This window comes from Sceloporus undulatus, chromosome 3 (assembly GCF_019175285.1).
Source record: "Sceloporus undulatus isolate JIND9_A2432 ecotype Alabama chromosome 3, SceUnd_v1.1, whole genome shotgun sequence".
NCBI classification, from domain to species: Eukaryota; Metazoa; Chordata; class Lepidosauria; order Squamata; family Phrynosomatidae; genus Sceloporus; species Sceloporus undulatus.
Genome location: NC_056524.1, coordinates 247,806,858 through 247,829,367, shown reverse-complemented (window position 1 = coordinate 247,829,367; position 22,510 = coordinate 247,806,858). Strand labels below are relative to the sequence as shown.

The 22,510-nt window shown below is 38.1% G+C and overlaps 1 protein-coding gene across 4 annotated transcripts in view; it reads left to right on the top strand.

The window, feature by feature from the left end:
• IFT80 (intraflagellar transport 80) overlaps positions 1-22,510 on the top strand; it is a 122,359-nt gene that overhangs the window by 4,260 nt on the left and 95,589 nt on the right. For all 4 annotated transcript variants that reach the window (XR_006102911.1, XM_042457958.1, XM_042457956.1 and 1 more), the window contains 3 exons: positions 164-267; positions 6,991-7,212; positions 21,163-21,273. Coding sequence is in view for 3 of the 4 variants with exons in the window: in XM_042457958.1 (XP_042313892.1) it covers positions 231-267; positions 6,991-7,212; positions 21,163-21,273 (370 nt within the window). In the remaining variant the exon portion in view is untranslated. The remainder of the gene's footprint in view (positions 1-163; positions 268-6,990; positions 7,213-21,162; positions 21,274-22,510) is intronic.

The following is a 22,510-nucleotide window of genomic DNA, read 5'->3' as shown; positions in this document are numbered from 1 at the left end:
GTGCTGTCACTCAGACTTTCAGATGATTGATATATAGATTTATCATGCATTTGACTACTAGTTTGGGTCTGAAAGGTTGATAATTAGTTAAAGTGTGGTTGTAGTGGTTAGAACTAAATGTTAATACTGGCTGCTAAGGACTTTTTTTTTTAAATATTTACAGGTGTAACCAAGAAGACATCTTTATCTATGCATCAACTGGATCATCAGCATCAGAAAACTTAATCAAAATGAGATTAAAGATTTCTCTTTTAAAGGAACCAAAACATATCCTTTGTTCATCTCTGAAACAGTGTTGTAAGCATGGGTGACAATATCTTTCAGTGCTTTTAGCAAGGTGGGACTATATCAAAATAGAATAGATTGCATCTTTGGACTCTATCACACAGAGAAGGCAAGCATCATTAACATCCAATTAAAGTGGTAATAGCACAGTTGGGGGGAATATTATCACACCCCCGCACACTTCTCCCATTTGTGTCTCGTGTGTAAATTGTAATGGTCACTTTGAAGGTATGCTGTTTAAATGCTGCATGCGTCCTAAGAGGCCAGAAGCCACGCCAAAACCATGCTCCAGTCCTAAGTGCAAATTTGGCGTTGTTTGGATGCATGTATTATTTAAACAGCATGATTCCAAAGTGACCCGAAGCAGTTTTATTTTGTCTGTTCAGGCCCAAAGTCTCTTAGTTTACCTGGTCAGCTTAATTCTTGGAGAAATCCTTTTGGAAAAAATTAGAGAAGACCACATATGGATTCCCTGTGTACAGCTCCCTGCCGGACTTACTGTACTGAAGCCATATACTAGGTAGTCTGGATGGTCTAACATTAGATGCTTTATTTCTTGCACCATAAGATAATTCCTAGAGGAGACTCTGTCAATAACTGTGGGAGAAGGACAGGGATCCATTTTATCAAACTAAGGTGCGGTACACACCGCCAGGAAGCAGTGTCCTGGCAGTGATAGTAGGGCTTGGGAGTACACACCAACCGCACGCTCCCAAGCCCTGTGACGTGTGGGTGATGCCATTATTGAGTGGCACCGCCCACACGGGGGACATGTAGATGACGTGTGATCATCTGAGCGCCCATACATCAATTACAGGAAGTGGTGTTATAGGGCTGCGTTGCAGCACTTACCGTGCCACAAAAAAGAAGCCGCTCTAGATGGCTTCTTTTTTGCTGTGTAGCTTTGCCCCGTGGTTTGGTTGCTGCGACAATGCTGCGCAGTACAGAGGGCTGGCGTTTCGCCGCCAGTATGTACTAGCCCTAACACATAAATAATGTGAGTTGTATAACATCCTGCTTTACAACCTGGTCCTACTTTCTGTCGTTTCCTGTTAATTTGAATGTCTCATGACTTCACTGAGACATTCATATTTATTTTATTATTGTTAAATGGAAAAGATTTTGGCATTCTTGGTTGAATTACAAATATTTTCTGTGGTCATCTGTCCTGGAATAGGACTGGAAAAAAAAAGATTTGGACAACACATCAGCTGAAAAACTTGCATTTTTTTTAAAGAAAAGGATACCATGTGTACTTCCTGTATACCTAGTTCTTAAAGAAAAATTTGGATTTTTTTTAATGGATTTGCTGTCAGAATTAAGTGAGGGGATTCAGAGGGCACATTTAGCCCACTTCTGATATAGAAGATGATGTATTTTCTAATGTTTGCCTTATTTAAATATAATTATTTCATAACTTCATAATTCATTTGTTATACAGTGCACCCACATTATACGTTGGTGTATTTTACACAGTTTCCAGCATATGCTGGAAGCCACGCCTGAAGGAAGGGAGCCACGCACCAGAAGAAAACAATGGCACATGCTCCCATGGCGCGCACCCTGCGTGCCGCCACCGCACCGCTGTGGGCACAAGCCCCATTCATCCGTGTTTTTTCCCTTACCCGGGGGGGTTCTGGAATGGATCCCCCGCGTAAGGGAAGGGATGACTGTATTATATCGTACTTATACTTAATCAGATTTTAATTGTGACTGTCATGACTGTGTCATGTCTGGCTTAGATCATTGGATATGTTTAGTCTAGATGTATTGGCACATCCATCATAACCAGAATTTTTTGCTTGTTTAATTATATAAGGATTTCTGCCTTACCTTTTAAAGTCTTGCACACCATGCAATGTATCCTACCGCAATTAAAGCTGACTGTAAATACAATAACATTCTACAAAAGAGAAAAATGATAAAACAGACAAGTTCATAAGGAGATATAAGATAGAGAATTAACTGCTTTGTAAAGTGAATGCCTGGTGGAATAAACCAAAAACATTTCTGCTGTCTAGCAGAATACAATAAGAGAAGTAGTAGGCTTCTCTTTATAGGTCAGAATAGACTGGAAATTCAATGAGCATATATACACAGCAATTAGTAGTATGTGTATGTACTTTTTGATGCTATGTGTTTATGTTTTTTATGACAATAATATGGTATGTATTGCATCTTTAGAATGTTGCAATACTAGGGGTGCTTTATTTGAAGGACCATATTCTCCCTTACAAACCAGGCTGTATGCTGATATCTGCCAGGGAGGCCCTTCTCCCTATTCCACCATCCTCACAAGTACATTTGATGGGAACATGGGAAAAGGTCTTTTCAGTGGCTGTCGGCAGACTCTGTAAACCACTCCTCAGAGAGGTTAGACTGGAACCCTCCTTACTTTCCGCAGACAGGTGAAGACCGTTTTCTTTAAACAAGCCTTTAAGTACTGATTTTACAAGGCCTGTCCCACACCTAAACAGTGTTCTGGGTTTTCTATTTGTTATTTTTGTTCTCTCTCTCTCTCTCTCTTTTTAGTGATTTATGTTTTTAACTGTTTAGTCCAGTGGTTTTGAAACGGTAAGGCAGGACCAGGGGGGCCAGGCAAGAATTGCTTAAGGACACACAAGACTTGGAGGTCCTGATTTTTCCTTCTCCTGTTCCAAAAGTTTTTTCTGTCTTGGAGAAGAGAGGCAGGCAAAGAGGGTGCTTGGAGCCTCTGCCTGAAAGAAGAGGAGAGTTATTTCCTTATAAAATGTTAAAATATAAATATACATTAATGTCTGAACAAAAATTCACAAACAAGCAAAATATTTTTATTTATATACTCTATTGAGCAAGGTGTGTGGCATCTGCATGTAGATGTAAAGGTTTAGTCACTCCTTAATTATTATTATTTTTTGAGAACTTTCTACTTTTTACTGTTGTAAGCCAACCTGAGCCAGTTACAGTTACTTTATTTTATGGCTCAAAGACCTGGCAATGCAAGCAGGAAAATTACAATGTTAAATACAGAATAAATAAATAAATAGAAAATAAAACAACCAATGTAAGTCAAATACACTACAATGCAAATATATAAAACCAGAGAATGTTAGGAGAAACAATTCCACATTTGTTACGTTTAACTGTATTGACACAGTGTGATTGAATTGCTCTTATGATACATTACCAATACCCTGGCTGATTTTTAATACTTTACACTCTCTGGTCTTGGCCATTGAGAGGAACTTAGCAACTGATAAAGAAACATTTGGACATACATCTTCTAACAAAATTTTAACATAAATATTTTCTGAGCACCCTGGCATGCAGCTCAATGGGGAGAGATCAGGTGTTTATGACTCTGGCTGTAGAAAGCATAAGATAATAAAATATGTGACTAACTCTCTTCCTAAAGCAGAATGATATTCTGTTGAGCCCCTTTTCCCCAACTTGAGCCCCAAAGTAGGGAAAAGGCGGGATATAAATAAATACAATTATTATAATAATTCCTAGAAATGCCAGTTCATATTGGCTTGGGCCCAAGTTACTTACGGGAACGCTTCTCCCTACATAATCCACCCCGCACTCTCAGAATATCGGGGAAGAACTTGCTGGAATGAAAAACGATGAGACTAGCTTCAACTTTCCTAAGAGCTTTCACTGTAGCCACTCATAGATTATGAAACAGTCTCTCAGAAGAGATACGTCTTACTACCTCCTTGGAGACCTGTAGGAGGGCAGTTAAGACGGATCTCTTCCAGAGAGCATACCTACCCGACCTTGTATGAAATATATGGATCCATCTCTGTGACAAGGATTGGAATACCTTTATTCCCGCTGTCGCTTTAATAGCGTGTTTTTAATTGTTAAATGGTTAAATTGTTAAATGTTTACACATTTTATTGATGAGCTTTGTAGTTATGTATCTATATTAGGCTGTAATCCTGCCTCAATCCATCTGGGAGAGGTGGGAAAATATAAATAATTTTATTATTATTTATTATTATATTTATGATAACAGAAGAGGGGTTTAGCTGAGGACAGGCACTCCTCTGTTATTCTGATCATATTACTGTATAAAAAAGAACAATAAAGCAATGTTACATGGATCCCAACAAACTTTGTGACAGGAGCCACTCTTTTGAAGAGTCACACTTGTAGAACACTCACTGGTGGAATAGAGGTAGAATTCAAAGATATAGACTTGTTAGTCTGTGGAATCAGTATGTAGAAAGATCTAGCACCTTTGAGACTAACTGAAAGAAAGAAGTTGTTAGCATAAGGCTTCATAGACTTAAGTTAATCAAATGCTCGTGCTGCCAACTTCTTTCTTTCATTTAGTCTCAACAGTACTACAAGATCTTTACAATGTAAATACATACGTTGTAGAGATGCTACATACTGGTGGAATAGAGGTAAGGCAATTTCAGCAAATTGCCTCCCCCTTCTGCAGTTTTTCACACCTCAACGTTGGCTCCAGACTGTTGGAGGGCCCTCTGAAATATTTTGTTTGTTTATCACAGGCTGTTTCAGAAGTGATGGGAAATTGGTCGAAGATTGCCCAAAAAACCCACAAAAAACTAAGGTAGAAGATTGTTTTCTCCTTCCTCCTCTAGGAAATACATTTGCTGGAACTGAGTTCCTCCTGTAGATGGAAGAGGCTATCTCTTTATGGAACTGAATGGAAGCTCCAACCCAGTAACTTTTAATTAAGGTTGCTTTCCACCAGGCATTGAGAGGTTTAAAAATATTTCTTTAAAAATGTTCAACTAACTGTTTGTATTTTAAATTGGTGAAGAGAGAGGAGAACCACTAGTCATAGGCAAAATCTATTAAAAAATTATATCTACATCATGAAGAAGAATACTATGAATTTATCCTATTTCAGTTGAGCACATCTTCCAACCAGTTAACCTTAGTAGGCAGAAAACAAAACATGTTAGCATGCTGTTAAACATATTCTCTTGAAGTTGCAGGTGCAGTAAACCCACAAAACCAAATTCTGTATTTGAAAAATAAAGGTACTACAGAAAATACATTTCATTCAGTTACATGGTAGAAACATGTAACCCTATTATTTTCTAACATTAGATAATGTATAATATGAAACACAACATATGGAGTCAGGCAAAAAAAAATTAATTAATTTACATTGTCACAATAAATTCACTTCTAGCTAAACCTGCATTTGTAAAGAGCGTTTTAGCTCAGAGGTTCAGTTAAAACATTACATTCTCATCCTTGGAACCATTTTGAATGGGCCATTGATTTTTAAACTCCTATACAATCATAACTTAGCATTTGAATTTGAAAATTAATGTTCAAAACTAAGTAGGATGGCCTCCATATCATGGCTTTAGATAATGATTTGGAAGTAATCAATCCCCTGTTACTGTTAGTCATAATGCAGGATTAGGCAATCTGCAGTCATCCATAGGCTTCAGACTGACCATGTTGGCTCAGGTTAGGTGTTATAGTTCAAAACATTCTGGAGGATACAAGATTTCTTATCACTGCCATGTTTCTGATTTGGGCATCACAAAAACTGTAATTATACCAAATGTAAGAAAAAGGAATTAATGCCCAAAATAGCAAGATTAAGATTGTGACTTGATTGCCGAATTGAGTCACTTTCTCTCTCATCTTACTTTTCCCCCAGGAAGAACTGTATACCTAAGACTATATCACATGGAAATTCAGATAATCAAGAATCCATTTGAATTTCAAAGCAAACATTATTTTTCTCCCCTTCTACAGCCCTGAAGGTTACAAATATTGTTCCCATGCTGCTTGTTAATTGGCACAAAAATAAAATCTCAATTTCCTGAGCTCAGTAGGTGATAACAGCACCTCATGAGCCTGCTAGCAGCAGACAAATTAGTTTCCTTGTGAAAATTTCAGACTGTGTAGTAGCATGTAACATTCTATTTTGGTAATTTTGTCAAAATTTAACCTTTCTTACTATTGTAGTTTGTGCAGTTGGTTTAGATGGTAGACTTGTATTCAGACCAAGTTAGTTATGCTGTAGTTCCATTTAAATCAAGAGTGTATATGTCCCAGTGATTTCAGCGGGACCAAAATGTGATTTAGTTTAGATCTATGCCAACTTGCTTACGTTCTCATTTATTGTTTCTCACATTTTGAAAAAGAAAGTAGACTTTTGTGGTACCTTTCAAAGTAAGATACTCATATACATGCTAGGGCAGAGGTTCCCAAACTTGGATCCTCCAGATATTTTGGACTTTAGCTCCCAGAATTCCTTACTGCTGGCCTAGCTGACTAAGGCTTCTGGGAGCTGAAGTCCAAAAAGACCTGGGAAGTCAAAGTTTGGGAATGCTCTAGGCTAAACAAATATTATACAAATACCACTTTAACTGCTATGGCTCAATGCTGTGGAATTCTGGGAATTGTAGTTGTGGTACTAAAGTTCTCTGACAGAGAAGGCTAAATATCCCACAAAAGTACAAATCCCAGCATTCCATGCATTGAGCAATGACAGTTAAAGTGGTGTCAACCTGGATTATTTCTGCAATGCGGATGCACTCTAAGTCATAGAGACCAGAGGTAAAGCCTACTATTAGTTTTGAAACAATAAGCCACACTCTTACTCTTCTGTAAAAGATTTTGCTGTTATTTTTGAAGCAAATGTAAAGAGGATCTTGTGTATCTTTTTTGTCAAATATTTATGATGATAATAAGGCTAGAGTTCCTTAATTCAGTTAAAACATAAAGAATTAGTTAGTTGTGTAGGTTGGACAACAGCAGATGAACTCTATTCATGCAGCGATGACCACCAGATTATAAAATGGAACTTATTGAATGGTGAAACAACACAAGTAGTGAAGCTTCCTGATGACATCTACCCCATAGATCTTCACTGGTTTCCCAGAAGTTTAGGTGGAAAAAGACAAACCCAGGCTGAGAGTTTTGTACTCACAAGTTCTGATGGTAAGTCATCTTCAAAGGTTATGATGCTTATTTTGCCTTACAGTACTTTCAGTAGCATTTCCTTTTGAAAATGACAATGCATTTCTGGAATAGTATCATGCCTTAGAATGAACCATCATGAATTGTCAAGTTGTGGTTCTTTCTGAATATCACAGTTTCTGTTTCTTGTTCTTATATTTTCATTGTTGTTAGCTCAAAGCTCTCTCTTTTTCTGAAATACTTGATCTTGATGCTAACCTTGTACAGAATGTTAAGAACTCATGGAATGAGTTTGACATGGGGAGATTATTTGTATATTCTTTCCCTGGACAAAAATGTTAATTAGGAGAGCACATAGGAGAACATACATGAAATAAATGATATTCTACATGGAAACTTAAAGATTCTGTAGCCTGGATGATCCACAGATATTTACACATCAGATATAACTCAACAAAACTATGAATATGGTGAAAAAGATAAGGTTAGAAATCTGTATTAAGTGCATACAAAGCAGCATTAAACAGTTACAGGTGTGATAAGATGAGATCTGCCTAGATACACTACCAGTCTTTGTCTAGTGGAGTTCCTTTTGTCCTGACTTGAATTAAGGCCCAGTACAGGCCGCTGTTTTACGGCGACCTGGGGCCAATTTTAGGGTTCCAGAGCACGCAGCATCCACACGCTCCGGAACCCTAACACGTATGGACGGCGCCATCTTGGACGCTTCATAGTGCGCCAGTGGCACACTGATGATGTCGTCCCCGCATTTCCAGGTTCTTTTTGGTCCGGAGGGATGCTGCACCATTTGGTTGCTACAGCATCCTTCCAGAGGGAAACAGGCTGCTGCCAGCCCATCTTTTTGGGGCGGTCTGTCCCGGGCCTAAGATGTCAATTGTTGCCTTCCTTTCAGTACAAATGGGAGAATATTTGTTATCCTATTCTACATTCAGTATGGTACATATTTTTCCTAGGGTGTTAGTAATTGTGCCACACCTTAACCACCATGAGTTTTTTCTGAATTGGAGACTTTGATGTTAAGGTCAACAGAAGGAACATTACGTATTTTACTTCAAATTGGAAGATTGACCTGCTACAAATATAATGTGTTTCAATATTTAGTTGTAGATGAAACTGTCCCATGATGTTACCTAGACTCATTAATGTGGTATATTGATTGTCGTGGAAAGATGAGCCTCCTTGATTAAATTAGGAGTTTTGTTTTCTATACTTGGTTTAAAAGATGGATTTTCTCATATATAATTAAAGGATAAAACATTTACAGTAATATAAAATCAAATTTTCCCTGTATTAGGTATGCATTCTCATTTGTAAGGTTACTAAATAAAATAATCATTTAGAAAATAGGAACTTTGAAAATGATAGCCTTGTCAATTGTTCTTTTGTTAAAAATGTAGTAATGTAAACTCATTTTGTCTGGTACAAGAATAGTCCAGGTTATACACTTATAGTTATGCTATGCTTAATGGTAGCAGAGTTACTATGTGAATGGAACCATCCCCTGTGTGCTCATTTCTTCCACGTTCATTGCTTTTTTTCTCATGTGTGGGTCCAGTAGCTACCCCAAGACAAAAATGGATTTTTAAAATGAAGGCCCAGTGGCAATCCACTTCTTTGTGTATGCCCACCTTCACTTTAACAAAATAGGACATACTGGGTCCTGCCATCATAATTTTGTTGTAGTCTCAAGTAGAACTAGACATACTACTTCAGTTAGGTCCACCCTAACTAATCTACTAAGGTCCCTCTACATTTGCTGGGGTTAGGGGCACAGGACCCCTGTGAATGTGGAAAAACTGCAAATAAAAAACACTATTCTTTTTACCTAAGAGAACACCTCTCTAGGAATCTCCATGTCCTGCAGTGCAACTCTGTGGTCAACATTTGCCAGAAATTGATCATAGAATCATGTTGGGAGGACCTACAGATGTCTAGAGAAGTGTTTTTTTCTAGGAGCTTCTAGGTTATCCAGCACAACTTCTGGCAGAGTTGTGCTGGAGGACCTAGAGATTCATAGAGAGAACATATTTCTCAAAGCCATAAATAATCAAATCTAAAAAAAGTCAAAGCCTCAAATGTGGAGGGCCAACTGTAGTTAAAATTGATTTACTTCCAAATAAACATAGGTGTGGGATGTGTGGCACTTACTGCAAGTTGTTATCAATTTTTTTACAGTACACTCAGTAATTCATATTTGAGTACCCAATAAATATGGAATGCTTTGTATATAGAAAAATAGTTGGTTATAGTTAACGCTGTCCTGAGTCAGGAGAGTATTTTTAAAAATATGTATCATAATATAAAGAACATCCTAGAATATAGTGCGGCTATATATTGACATTCAGACTACTGCTACTTTTACTTAAAGAAAATTTTGTTACCTTACTTGAGCGTTCTCTACTTTTACTTCTGAAGAGTCATTGATGAAATCACTGAAATCTGTGCTGTTCACAAGAATTGTTTCTGCAGTGGTCATTACTATCCTCGGTTCACAATTCCCACTATTCCCTTTGATTATTAATTGCCTTTTTTTTTCATTTTTTCATTTTATTAGATTATTTTGTTATATCCTGCCTTTTGCCAATGAATTTAAGGTGACATACATGGCTCCCTTCTCCTTTTCTTACAACAATCTTGTGAGGATGTTCAACGTGAAAAATAGAGAGAGAGAACTAACATCATTCAGTGAGCTCCATGTATCAGCACAGACGAAAGCCTAATCTCCCAAATTTTAGAACATCCTAAGCATAGCATAGCATATATTGACAAATGCTGATGGCTGAAGTCCAATATCTGTAGGGCCGCACAGTTTTCACTTCTGCACTAAGACAAGTGTGAAACAGTGGAGGGAGGAGGGAATCCATAAAACATAAAGCAGTAATTATTACATTAAATCTGACATTGGATAGCCTAGGAGCTTAACATATGTAAACAACATCCATAAGATTGAACTCAGAAGTAGCTAGAACTGCACTAGTTCTGAGGCCAACAAGTCTCAACTGTGCCTTTAAGGAATATTAATCTGACAGTTATTAATTTTTTGGGGGGGGGAATTAAATGCATGCTCACCTATAGATTTGTTACTGCACATAGTTTGGTAGGTTTAACAGAAACAACACTAATGATGAATGTAAATATGTGAATTATTTAGATCTTTTAACTATAGCCTGGGAATAAATGGTTTATAGTTGCACCAACCAGTTCATAACATGGCAAAACATTGTATTTTACAGAGGCTCAAGGCTTACCAGTTCTATGAAATACATCCTTTGCCAATTGTAGAGGTTTGCAACGAAGCCCTTCAGCTCTGAGCGTATGTGTACACATAATGTAATCCTCTCCTCCCCCCCCCCCTCACTTCAACTTTCAATCTTGTATGTGCTCACTCTCACATTTCTTCAGCAAAATGGAATCTGCTGCAAGAATCTTGGCACCTTCCTCCTTTTTCTCTCTTCTGCTGAGACCTACTTTTTCTCATTTAATAATAATAATAATAATAATAATAATAATAATAATAATAATAAATTTTATTTGTATACTGCTTTTCCATAGATCAAAGTGGTTTACAGACCATATAAAAACCATTAAAAACATCTCATAGAATTAGATAAAATCCACTAATACAAATTATACAAAATCTGAACACAATCATTCAACAGGATAAGGCAGAGAATCGATGGGAACGGGAATACACAGCTTCATTTTATAGGGGGGAAAGCTTGACAGAAGAGGAAGGTTTTGAGCCTCTTTTTAAATGTTACCAGGGAGGTCACAAGACGGAGCTCCTCAGGGAGACCATTCTAAATTTGTGGGGCCACCACTGTGTAGGCCATCCGGGATGTAGAAACATGTTTGGAAGATGGAATTTCCAACAAGTTCTTCCCAGACGTCCTGAGTGTGCGGGGCGGATTATATGGGGAGATGTGGTCCCTCAAGTAACTCGGGCCCAAGCCATATAGAGCTTTATAGGTAATATCCAACACCTTGTACAGTGGTTCCTCGGGATACGAAATACCCAGGTTACGAAATTTCCGGGATACGAAAAAATCCCATAGGAAATAATTGTTCCGGGTTACGAATGTTTTTTCGGGTTACGAAAATTTTTTTTGTGCTTTTCGGCGCTATTTCACACGAAATCGAGGTTTTTCCCCATTAGCGCCTATGGGTTTTTCGGCTTACGAAGCCTTTCGGGTTACGAAAGCGGCCGCGGAACGAATTAATTTCGTAACCCGAGGCACCACTGTATTGTGCTCGGAAGCGAATAGGCAGCCAGTGGAGATCTTTCAGAATTGGTGTTATATGGTCAAACCTGGATACACCGGTGACCAATCTGGCTGCCATGTTTTGTACTAGCTGAAGCTTCCGGACTTGGTACAAGGGTAGCTCCATGTAGAGCGCATTACAGAAATCTAGACGAGAGGTTACCAGAGCGTGTACCACAGTTTCAAGGTCCCTTTGGCCCAGGTAGGGTTGCAGTTGGCGTATCAACCGAAGTTGATAGCAAGCACTTCTGACCGTCGCATCTACTTGATATGTCAACTGCAGAGATGAGTCCAGAAGTACTCCTAAACTGCGAACTTTGTCCTTCAGGGGAAGTGTGACCCCATTCAGGACAGGTGGATAAACTTCCTTCCCCGGGCCTGGGGAACCTATCACAAGCACTTCCATTTTCTCTGGATTCAGACTGAGTTTGTTTTTCCTCATCCAGCCCATTACCGACTCCAGGCAGGCGTTCAAAGGAGAGACTCCATCCTTAGTCACTGCATCAGTCGGAGAGACAGAGAAGCATATTTGGGAGTCATCAGCATATTGATAACACCGCACCCCGTGTCTCCGGATGATCTCTCCCAGCAGTTTCATGTAAATGTTAAACAAAGTGGGGGACAAGATAGCTCCCTGAGGGACTTTTAGGGGAGCAAGTGTCCCCCAACTGCACCATCTGGAATCTGCCCGAGAGGTAGGAACGGAACCACTGGAGTGCAGTGCCCCCAATACCCAGCTCCCTTAGGCATTCCAGAAGGATACCGTGGTCAATGGTATCGAAAGCCGCTGAGATGTCCAAAAGCACCAACAAGGTCACACTTCCCCTGTCGATGCCCAGACGGAGATCATCGACTAAGGCGACCATGGCAGTCTCAACTCCAAATCCCGCTCTGAAGCCAGTTTGAAATGGGTCCAGATAATCGGTTTCATCCAAGACAGATTGGAGCTGGAAGGCAACTGCTCTCTCGATCACCTTGCCTAAGAAAGGCAATAATGAGACTGGCCTATAGTTGTTCCTTATCAAGGGGTCGAGGGAGGGTTTTTTAAGTAGTGGTTTGACTATCGCTAGTTTTAAACTAGATGGAAATTTTCCCTCCCTGAATGATGCGTTAATTATGCGCCGCAATAATGATGTTACCGCATCACCACCCTGGGCGGTCAGCCAAGAAGGGCAGGGATCGAGAGAGCACATCGTTTTCCTAACACTTCCAAGAAGCTTGTCCACTTCATCAGTATGCACAAACTCAAAGTGATCCAGTTTAACAGAGTCCACGGAAGCTCTGGACACTTCATTTAGAGCCTTATGGCATGAGAAAAGAAAATTGAAACGGAGTGGAAGAGTAGCAGCTTTCTCTGTGATTCTCCACATGCTTCCAGTCTCTTCCTGAGACGATGTTTGTAAAAGTTTATTTTTTGCCATGCTGGAAAAATCCAGTTCGCCAAAAGGTATGTTTTTATGACCGTCTCCCTCAGGAAGGAGAATGGAAGTGCTACAACAACATGGGAAGAGGTATGGAGAAAACCACTATTCTTCTCATGTGATAAAACTATTAGACTTTTTTCCCTCTTAAAGTCAGCCCTCAACTGGCAATTGTTGCCCAAGCAGGAGTGGTGGGGCAGCAGTGAAGAGGAAATGACAGGGGTACGCTGCTTGAGCTCATTGTATGCACTTTGACTCTGTAGAGTGAGAAGGGAAGGTAGAGACCAGGGTTGAACAAGCATGGCCAAAAAAGCAGGATCTCCCTACCCTCCTTTCTCAGCCACCTTGAAGAATATGTTGCCTCCTATTGGGCAGCTACCATTGTACTTTTAAGAATTCAGGTTGCTTGGTCAGATGTTGTGGGGAGGGGGAAAGAAAGAGAAAGCAAAGTTGAGGTGAACCTGGCTTTGGCAGCCTGCAGTTATTCACTGCAACTAGGGTCAGCAAGTACCCTTTCATTGCCTTTTGCCTTCAAGGGTTCCCAAACAGTGGATCCTAGGTCATTTGGACCAACTAAACACATTGTGTGCGAGCAGTAACACAGCACAATTGTTCTTATAATCCCTAGGCATTTTGTGCTTGTATAACTGGTTGCACAAATAGTTCTGAAACTGACTGCACAACTAGCTGCATAACTGAAAACAGCTTTGGATGTTCTCTCTTCCACATTGTCCCAAACTAGATGTTGCAGGTGCAACATCGTTTACAGTTGTAAAATGATGCTCTTGGATATCGACATGAAGCTTCCTGTTACCCCAGACATTGAACCCTAAAAAGAACAGATTAACAGTGTTAGCATCCTGAACTTCATTTGTTTAAAGCGAACCTGAGAAGACTGGGCCTTTTTTCTCCCTGAAGTTTCTCATTGTAGATTGGTAAAACTGCCTGTAAAGAAATACTGTATGTCTGTTGAAAAGAGAGAGATACAGCTGTTTGACACATGTAGGCATTAGGTGGTTGCTAATGTGTATCTCAGAACATTATTCTGCCATCAGTCAAAATTCTACAAATTATCTATTTGTGCAGCTAGTAGAATGACTCTTACATGATGGTGTACTAATTTTAATCTTTCTTATGTTGTTAATACAGCAACCAGAATTCCCTTGAGTTCATCGTTCTGTAAGAATGCATATTATATTTTAATAGCTGTGTAAAACATTGCCTGTGTCCACTGAAACTGTTGCTTAACCACATATGTAATAGAGGGACCATTATGCCTTGAAGCATATCTAACCAGACAGCTGCTATAATTCATTGATTAACTAGAGTAACACATCTCTTGAAAAACAAAGTGGTAGTGTAGAATTTTTAGATTTGCTGAGCTAATCATCTGTGATTGTCACATTTAAGACCAACCACTCTAGTAGCCTATACACAGTATAGGATTTCATAGAAAAGCTTTTATGGTACTTGGCACTATAATACCTCAATATCTCACATATCTCAGCTATTCTTGGAATAACACTGCTACAATATGGGAAATATTATCCTTATTCATTGCTTAGATTTGTTATCCCATTATATCATGAAGACATAGATAGTAAGATAGCATAGGCTTAAAAGTATAAACAAAGTATATAATAAAATGAGAACTAGTCATTATATCTTTTATTTTCAGGGCAGCTCTGAATTATGTTTTATTAATTGGTTTGACTTGAGTTGGCTGACAAGAAGATTTAAACAAATAAAAGCAAAAAATTACTAAGTTTATTTTAAATTTTTAAAAAATAAGCACAAACAATGAAAAAAAATGTTATAATGAACAAATACATTAAATTGTATAATTAAATTTTGTACTAATCCACCAAAAGCCCCTTGCTCAACAGCCAGTCAGTTGCCCAAAGTTGGCCTCAATAAGTTGGGCTTATTGTACTGTTTCATTTTACATCTATGGAGTTATGAAGGCAATAAGATTAGATTGTCTCACTCAGAAAAGACTTGATTCATGGTATCCCATTAAAGAGAGGCAGCATGGTGTTATACTTTGAGTGTTTGACCAGGATACTAGGAGACCAGGGTTTGAATCCCCACTCAACCATGGAAACCTGCTGGCTGACTTTGGGTAAGTCACACACTCTCAGCCTCAGAGGAAGGCAATGGAAAAGCCCCTCTGAACAAATTCTGTCAAGAAAACTATGTGATAAGGTCATCATAAGCCAGAAATGACTTAAAGGCACATAGTATCAGTCCCATTAAAACTACTGTAGTATGATAACTCCCAAAAGAGCTGTTTCAGACAGTCCTGTCTCAGATAAATAAGCCAATACAGCCTGAATCTTCTTTATATGGAATTCCAAACCCCTAAATATTCCAAAAATCATGGGTGGCTGTGACAGTGACATCTTTCCTTTCTGATGGTTCAGTGTCCACAAATTTTGTTTCATGCCCAAAATTATTTAAATTATTGTGTAAAATCATCTTTTGGCTATGTGTGGAAAATGTATATGAAACATAAGTGAATTTTGTGTTTAGACTTGGGCTTCAACTCAAAGATATCTCATTATGTATGTATGTGCAAAAAACCAAAATCTGAAAGCCAAAATACTTCAGGCCCTGAGCATTTTACATTATATAAAAAATGTGGGTGTTCATATCTGGTTGCAGAAGCAACACCTATGCTTTTCTTTTTATGGCTGCAGTGAAACAACCAGAAATGTGATGTCTTCTGTGTTCAAACTTAGAAATCACATCAATCAATCAATCAATCTGTATTGTACAGTCACAGACCATTAAAATACAAGAAACCCATCATACAAAACATGATAAAAAGCTCCCCAGGTTTCCCAGGTACTAAGCCAGCTTCCAGCTGCTCCCCTGCCTGCCAGGGAATATAAGGGGCTGTCTAGGTGGCCTGAGAGAATGAGCACTCCAGGGAGAAGATGTGCCATCACCCCCCCCCCCCCGACTAGTGAAGTTGGAGTTGTGTCCATCAGAAATCACATCCAAATTGAGTGAGGATGGTTAATGGTCCTGGAATAAGCCATGGCTTCTATGACTAATAGCTGTGAAACAAGCCAAGATATATATATATATCAGAGAAGACATGAAATAATGGCAGTTATTTTCATTTATTCACTTACTTGCATTAAAGGGGCTGTGGGTGTAGTTGAACCTCTTCATGTGGGATATTATCTGAATGCAGCTGTAAAAAGCATGTCTGAAACAAAACCTGCTGGTTTAGCAGAAGTTATTTAAATGTTTTGTCCTTGACTAAACATGAGGAAACTGGTTTTCCAAATGTTTTAGGTTTCAACTCACCTAATTTCTTTCCATTGGTCATGCTGGGTCAGACTTTAAAAACTCGTGGGCCAAAATATCTGGAAAGCCAAGCTTCTTTACCCCTACAATTGCCAGTAAAATAAATACAGCTTATTCTCAGGGAAGACTTCCATTTTTGTGATCAAAAAATAACCATATTAGAAAACATAGTTGATTTCCTGTCTTATATACCGATCCTATATGATTTCCTGTCTTTTATACGACATATATGATTTCCTGTCTTATATACTGATCCTAATTATTTGCATTATAACATCTGCTTGACCACACTAATTTGCAATGAGTCTCTTTCAAGTTTTGTGAAAGTGACCCAATGTCTTAAGGGCCTCATTCAGGTATTCAGTTGATTGCTTAAGTATGCTAGATCAGCTGTCCATTTCAAAGAACCAGTTGTGACAGAAACAAAAGTGGACTCAATCTTTAAACAATGGTCATATCCTGACATATTTAAGATTGTACCAAAGGAGGTAAAATAGCAATAACATCCCCCTTTGTGCCAAAACAAAATCCTAGAACCCTGCTAACCAAGCTCAGGGGCTGTGCACACCGACCATAAAAGCAGGCCTGGGGCGGAGTCGGGGTGTGGTGTGGCATCCACATGGCGCACACCCCCGACCCCGCTGCCAGGGCAGCATGACTCCACGGCTATCGCATCCTTTCTAGAGCACAAAAAAGGGCTGCTGTTTGTGGCTTCTTTTTGCACCCTGGAAAGGCCAGATTGAGGCCGCAGTGTGCGGTTGCCACTGCTCTGATCCAGGGAAAATGGAGCCTCAGATCATAACAACCAAATGCTAATCTTAATACTGAAATAAACTTTCCCTATAACTGTAGGGGTACCTCAAAGATCAGTATTGGGTCCTCCTCTCTTTATATATTCTTCCCCTTGGATTTCTTATTTCAGAAATGGGTTTCCAATATCACATCTATGCAGATGACACTCAGATCATCCAGAGCTTTGGTTCAATTGATGCTCCATGTGGGACTTCCTATCGAGTGTTTTTCTATAGATGACCACCCACCATCTACAGTTTAACATAGCTAAAAGAGAGACCCAGGTGTTTCAACCTGGCTGTCCATAGCTCCACTTTCAGGCCCTCCACTGTGATAATAGAGTTATACACCAGCCCCTGTCTCCTAGTCAGGCACTTAAGCTACTAACACACTGACCTCCACTATGATACAATGCATATCCATTGACAAATAGAATTGTGCAAGGAGAGTATGTATGTGACACCTCAATCTAGCTTCTTGGCAAATATATTTTGTTTTTATGATCCTCACCAGAGTAATACATTTTTTTTGCTATGATGTATCATATATCATCTTTCCATGCCACCACCACTATCATCAGCTCAGAAGGTAATGCTGTACATTGATGTTTTACTGCATGCAAACAGTCCATTTCAGCAGGCCAGTCATGACTCTTTCTCCTAACCCTAACCCTATTATCTTTTTTTTTATTTACAAGATAAAGCCCAAACATTGGTGAGCACTCTCTGGGTTTGGTCAGTCAACCAATTATGAATCCATCTAATAGTAACACTGTCTAACCCACAGTTCACCAGCTTTCTTATAAGAGTATCATGGAGGACTTTGTCAGAAGCCTTACTGAAATCAAGATATACTACATCCACAGCACTTCCCTGATCTACCAAGCTTGAATAATTTTATAGTGACATTAGAGCACCGAACAAAACACCACTGGGAAACAGAAACCAAGGGGAGCGGGGGGGGGGGGGGGAGGGATGACTCCAAATAGAAAAATTTGAAAAAGTGAGAATATAATAATGAACAACATTGTGAAAAACTGCTAAACTCAGGAGTAAGCAAATGTGGAGGGAATGGGAGCCATCCCCCCCCCACCAATAATATACTACATTGCTGTCCCTGATGTGATGCCATTTTCATTTCTGGAGACTGGCTAAAACACATCTGATTCTTGCAGTTTTTATGGGCTTTGAGTGCAGTGGGGTGAGGGAAGTCAAGATGCCATGTGTTTGTGGCAGATTGAACAATTTTAATACATTTTTCTACTGTTTTTTTCCTAGTTGCTGGGGGGGGGGAATTGGGTCCGCAGGGGGCTTTGAAGCCACAAGACAACTGACACAATGTGCTGCAAGCCAAACTTTCTGCGCCCCTGAATTAAACTAATACAGACCTACTGTGCTAATCAGAGCCACCAGGGTCAAGGGACAGACAGAGAGAGGGCAGATTATAAAGAATGTAATTCTAATCAACAGACTGCTTAAATCTTCGTATGGTAATTCCTTAGCTTCCCAAAATTCAGTGAAAAACTATACAAAAGTGATACTTTTGGTTCTACAGTATGTAGAATGAGCGCGGGGGTCTGTTTTCTGGAACTCATCAGTTTCATATACTATTACATTCAGCACAATACATTAAAAGTTGCACTTCAATTTAGTCTGTGAACAGGATAACCTGTTTCTATTACATTTAGCTTTTTTTCACTAAGTAGGTTTCAGTCACACATTTACCTGGAATTAAGTACCATGAACTCCATGGAACTCCTTCTGAGTAAATGTACTGTATATAATATATATTTAGCTTTTTTGTTTTGGTAATTTGTATGTTCAGTATGTTTAATCTATGTAAAGCTATAACACTTAGGAAAGGGGGAATGCAGATGAATATTAATTTGTTTTTATTGCCTGAAATACTTTGTTACAACTTTAATGATTAATTAAGTACAGTCTGCTGTTGTTCTTTAAAAAATACATACTGATAACTAATCATTAAAAAAGCAGAATGTTTAAGAGGTCTGTGGTAGCAAATGAATATAACAGACACGGTTCTGTACATTCTGTACTTGAATCAGCCGCTAATCTCTTATTTGAATGCTTTCCAGAACTGCAAACAGCTTCAACTTTGAGAACAGTTTATGGTTTCATTAAATAATAAAAACAGGAAGAAGGGAGCAGTATTTTATAAAACTGAGAATTAATTTAAGGCTGAAACCAAATCCCTTTACATTCTGTTCCATACTATATTATGAACAAAGCATATGGTCAAACATTTCACTTTTAAAATCTGGCCTATAAGAGCAACATTTTTAAAAGAGAAATATATTTCTGTTAATGCTACCAGAGCAAAGGAGTTTTGAACATTTATTATTTGTTTAAATTATCTTCATGGCCAACACTATGAATCAAATGACATGTGGCAACTGTATGGGCCCCAAGGTAACTGCTTATTTCGCCACTGTTTATCATTTGTAGTGGATATGTGACAAGCCATTTAGCTGTCTTTCACAGTTGGATTTCTGCTGCTCTGGATCAGTCTTTTCAGTCTTGGTCTTTTGCTCAACATCTTTTTAAACTGGAATTCTAAGACATTGTTCTAAAATATAATGCTATAATTCTGATCTTTCGACTTCATGATACAATGTATCATGAGACAAAATAATTTTCACCAGTACAGATGAGACCTGCTTGTTCTATCTACATCTGTTCTAATGAACCAGTTTGCCATATTACAACTATCTGAACTCTACCAGTATTTAGAACAGCTTTAAGATTTGTGTCAGTCAGGCACAATTGTTCTTTATAGCAGCAGACTAGGAGTTACTTTTTGTGCTGATAGCTATATAATTTGGAAAGACTGAGGTAAATCAGTTTATAGGACAGAAAAAATGACAAAAGAGGAGCATGAACGAGTTGTACCATTATCAAGACGAGACGGAGACTCTCATGGCTTATAACACTGAAGGTTCGATAATGGGAATTTAGCTGTAGTAGTAGCCCTCCCATGAACCAGGCAAGCAGTTTGGGAGTATTTTTTTATTGTGATGGCCAGACTTTTGAAACCCTAATTTGAAAGGTTCACAGCTCCTTAAAAGCTAGTTTTTGACAGATTTTAACTGGATTTTAAAAAATGCTTGTTGATGTTTTTATGTTATTTATTTCTCTATTCTGATTCTTATGATACATTTTCAGCCAGTAGCCCTAGAGTTAATCATAAATATTAGCCCTTGCTAACATTATACTGATTTCAGTGGGACTATTCTAGATGTAATTAAAACTGGGTCCAGAATGAGGTTTGGGTCCAGAATAAGCCTTTAAAGTTTAGTAGTCATATAACAATGTTTTGCCGAAATTGAAGCATGACAACTGCGATAAAGAATTCCTTTTATAACATTGTGTGAACATAAACTCCTACAATCAACATGAAAACATAGATTTAAAATAGCATTAAAATTATTACAGTGAGACAGCATGGAATCAGCATGTTTTGTTTTAATGGTACAGTCCATGCAGTAGAAAATTAAGGTAACTTGTGGGAGAAACATTATACAAGTACTCTTTTCATGAGAAGAATGAAAGTGACAGTAGGAAGAAATAACATTAAACTTAGATTATATATAGGAACATTTTGGCAATTGAAGCCAGTAATACTGTTAATACAGACCCTAGTACAGATTTCAGTTGGGATTATGTTATTCTCATTAACTTGCTCTATTCATGTAAGTATCAGTAATTACAGCTGGATAAGAGTCACCCTGTAATAATTCAGGAAAGAGTTTTCTTTACTGGTTTATATGAGAATAAACAAAAATGTTATTTATAAATTGAAGAACTTTCTTATTGGGAACTGATGAAGGAATTAGCAAATAAATTATAGGAATCACATGAGATTCTACAGATAATTGCATGTTTATTTTAACCATGATTGCATATCTTTGCAAAAATATATTATTAGTCTCCCTCTCCAAATTGCATTTCTAAGATTTTTTTTATTTAATATTTATTTTTTGCTAAAATGATGAGAAAAACAAAACTAAAGTAACAGTGGGATTAATAATCTTTTTTTATAATCAAATAAGGACATGTTCTCTAAGCTTTAAAAAAGAGAATAATATATATTTCTAATATAGCAAACTGAAATAATACAGCAAAGTGAAATTCCTGTAGGCAAGTTCCATTTGATTTCCAAGACTGGAAGAGTTGAAAAAAGTGTAGAAGCCCACTGTGGAGCTGTACTTGCAGGACGATGGAATAATGAAGGAACAGCGCTTGTTACAGGTAAGAGGGTTTTTTAAACATCTAAATAAAAAAATGTGATTACCAAACAATGTCTTCAAAAGTAGAATGGATTTATAATAATGGTAGGAAAGAACAGAAACCGAGAGTGTGCAGTTAATGAAAATAACTAATATGATTCAAAGCAAACAAGATGCCTATAGTAGAATGTGAATGTGTTTGGAAGTGTAATCTAAGGGTTGATGCATCATGTAGAACCAAGGTTTTATGAGCCTACCTGTACTTGCACAGCTTTTGAGACAGAAATTTGAAAGATGTGTTCATATCGCCTTTCATATTATACGTACTGTTGCTCAGTAACGTGGCCAGGCTATAGCTGTGCTAATAGTTGTTTTCTATTTGTGTCTATGTCTGCTATGTACTATTGACAATCAACTAGAATGTTCCTGTGTATGTTTGTTTATTTATTTTTCCCTGAGGCAAACAAAACAACTATAAAACAAACCAACATGGGAGCCTTTCTTCTACCAGTGTTAAGGGTATAAATGCAGTTTTGTAAAATACCGTACATACAGAGATAACTTAGCAGATCATTGGGAGGGTATTCTTTCTTCATTGGGAGTGGGGGTCCCTATTTAACTAAAGGGTATGGGCTCAGCATAATATTTCAAGGTAAATTGTACCCACAATAAGAACAGTTAAAGGAATAGTAAGAAAATAGTGCCCTGGTCAAAGTTTTGATCATTTCTTGTGCAGAAAAGAAAACACAAGAGATATGGTGATTACATTTAATTTGCATAAGTATTGGGTAGCCCTAAATAATGTTTGATGTCAGTATGAAGGAATTGCTGATAGCCATTGATCCATTAGAAATAATCCATATACCTTTGTCAGGCTAATACCTGTCTTATGAACAACAAAATACTTTATCTTGCTAGAAATTTTTACCTAATGTTTCTGCTTCCTTGTCCTTGTGTACTTTCAAGTTATTTCTGACTTATGATGGTCCTAAAATGAACCTATTATAAATAAATATATTTGTCTGGTCCTTTTGTGTTGTATCTCTTTCTATTTGGATGCTCTTAGAACACGGGCAGGCAAAAAAAAAACATCTGGATATATGAGTGATTTGTAATAAAGAGAATTTCTGTCTGACATTTACAGCAGAAGCAAAATGGTACCTACCTGCTTTGCCCTGAAATTTTTTGGTGTAGTGAAGAAAGCTTGGGGTAATTAAGAATGAATTTGCATTTAGAAGTTGTGGTATTCAGAATGAATT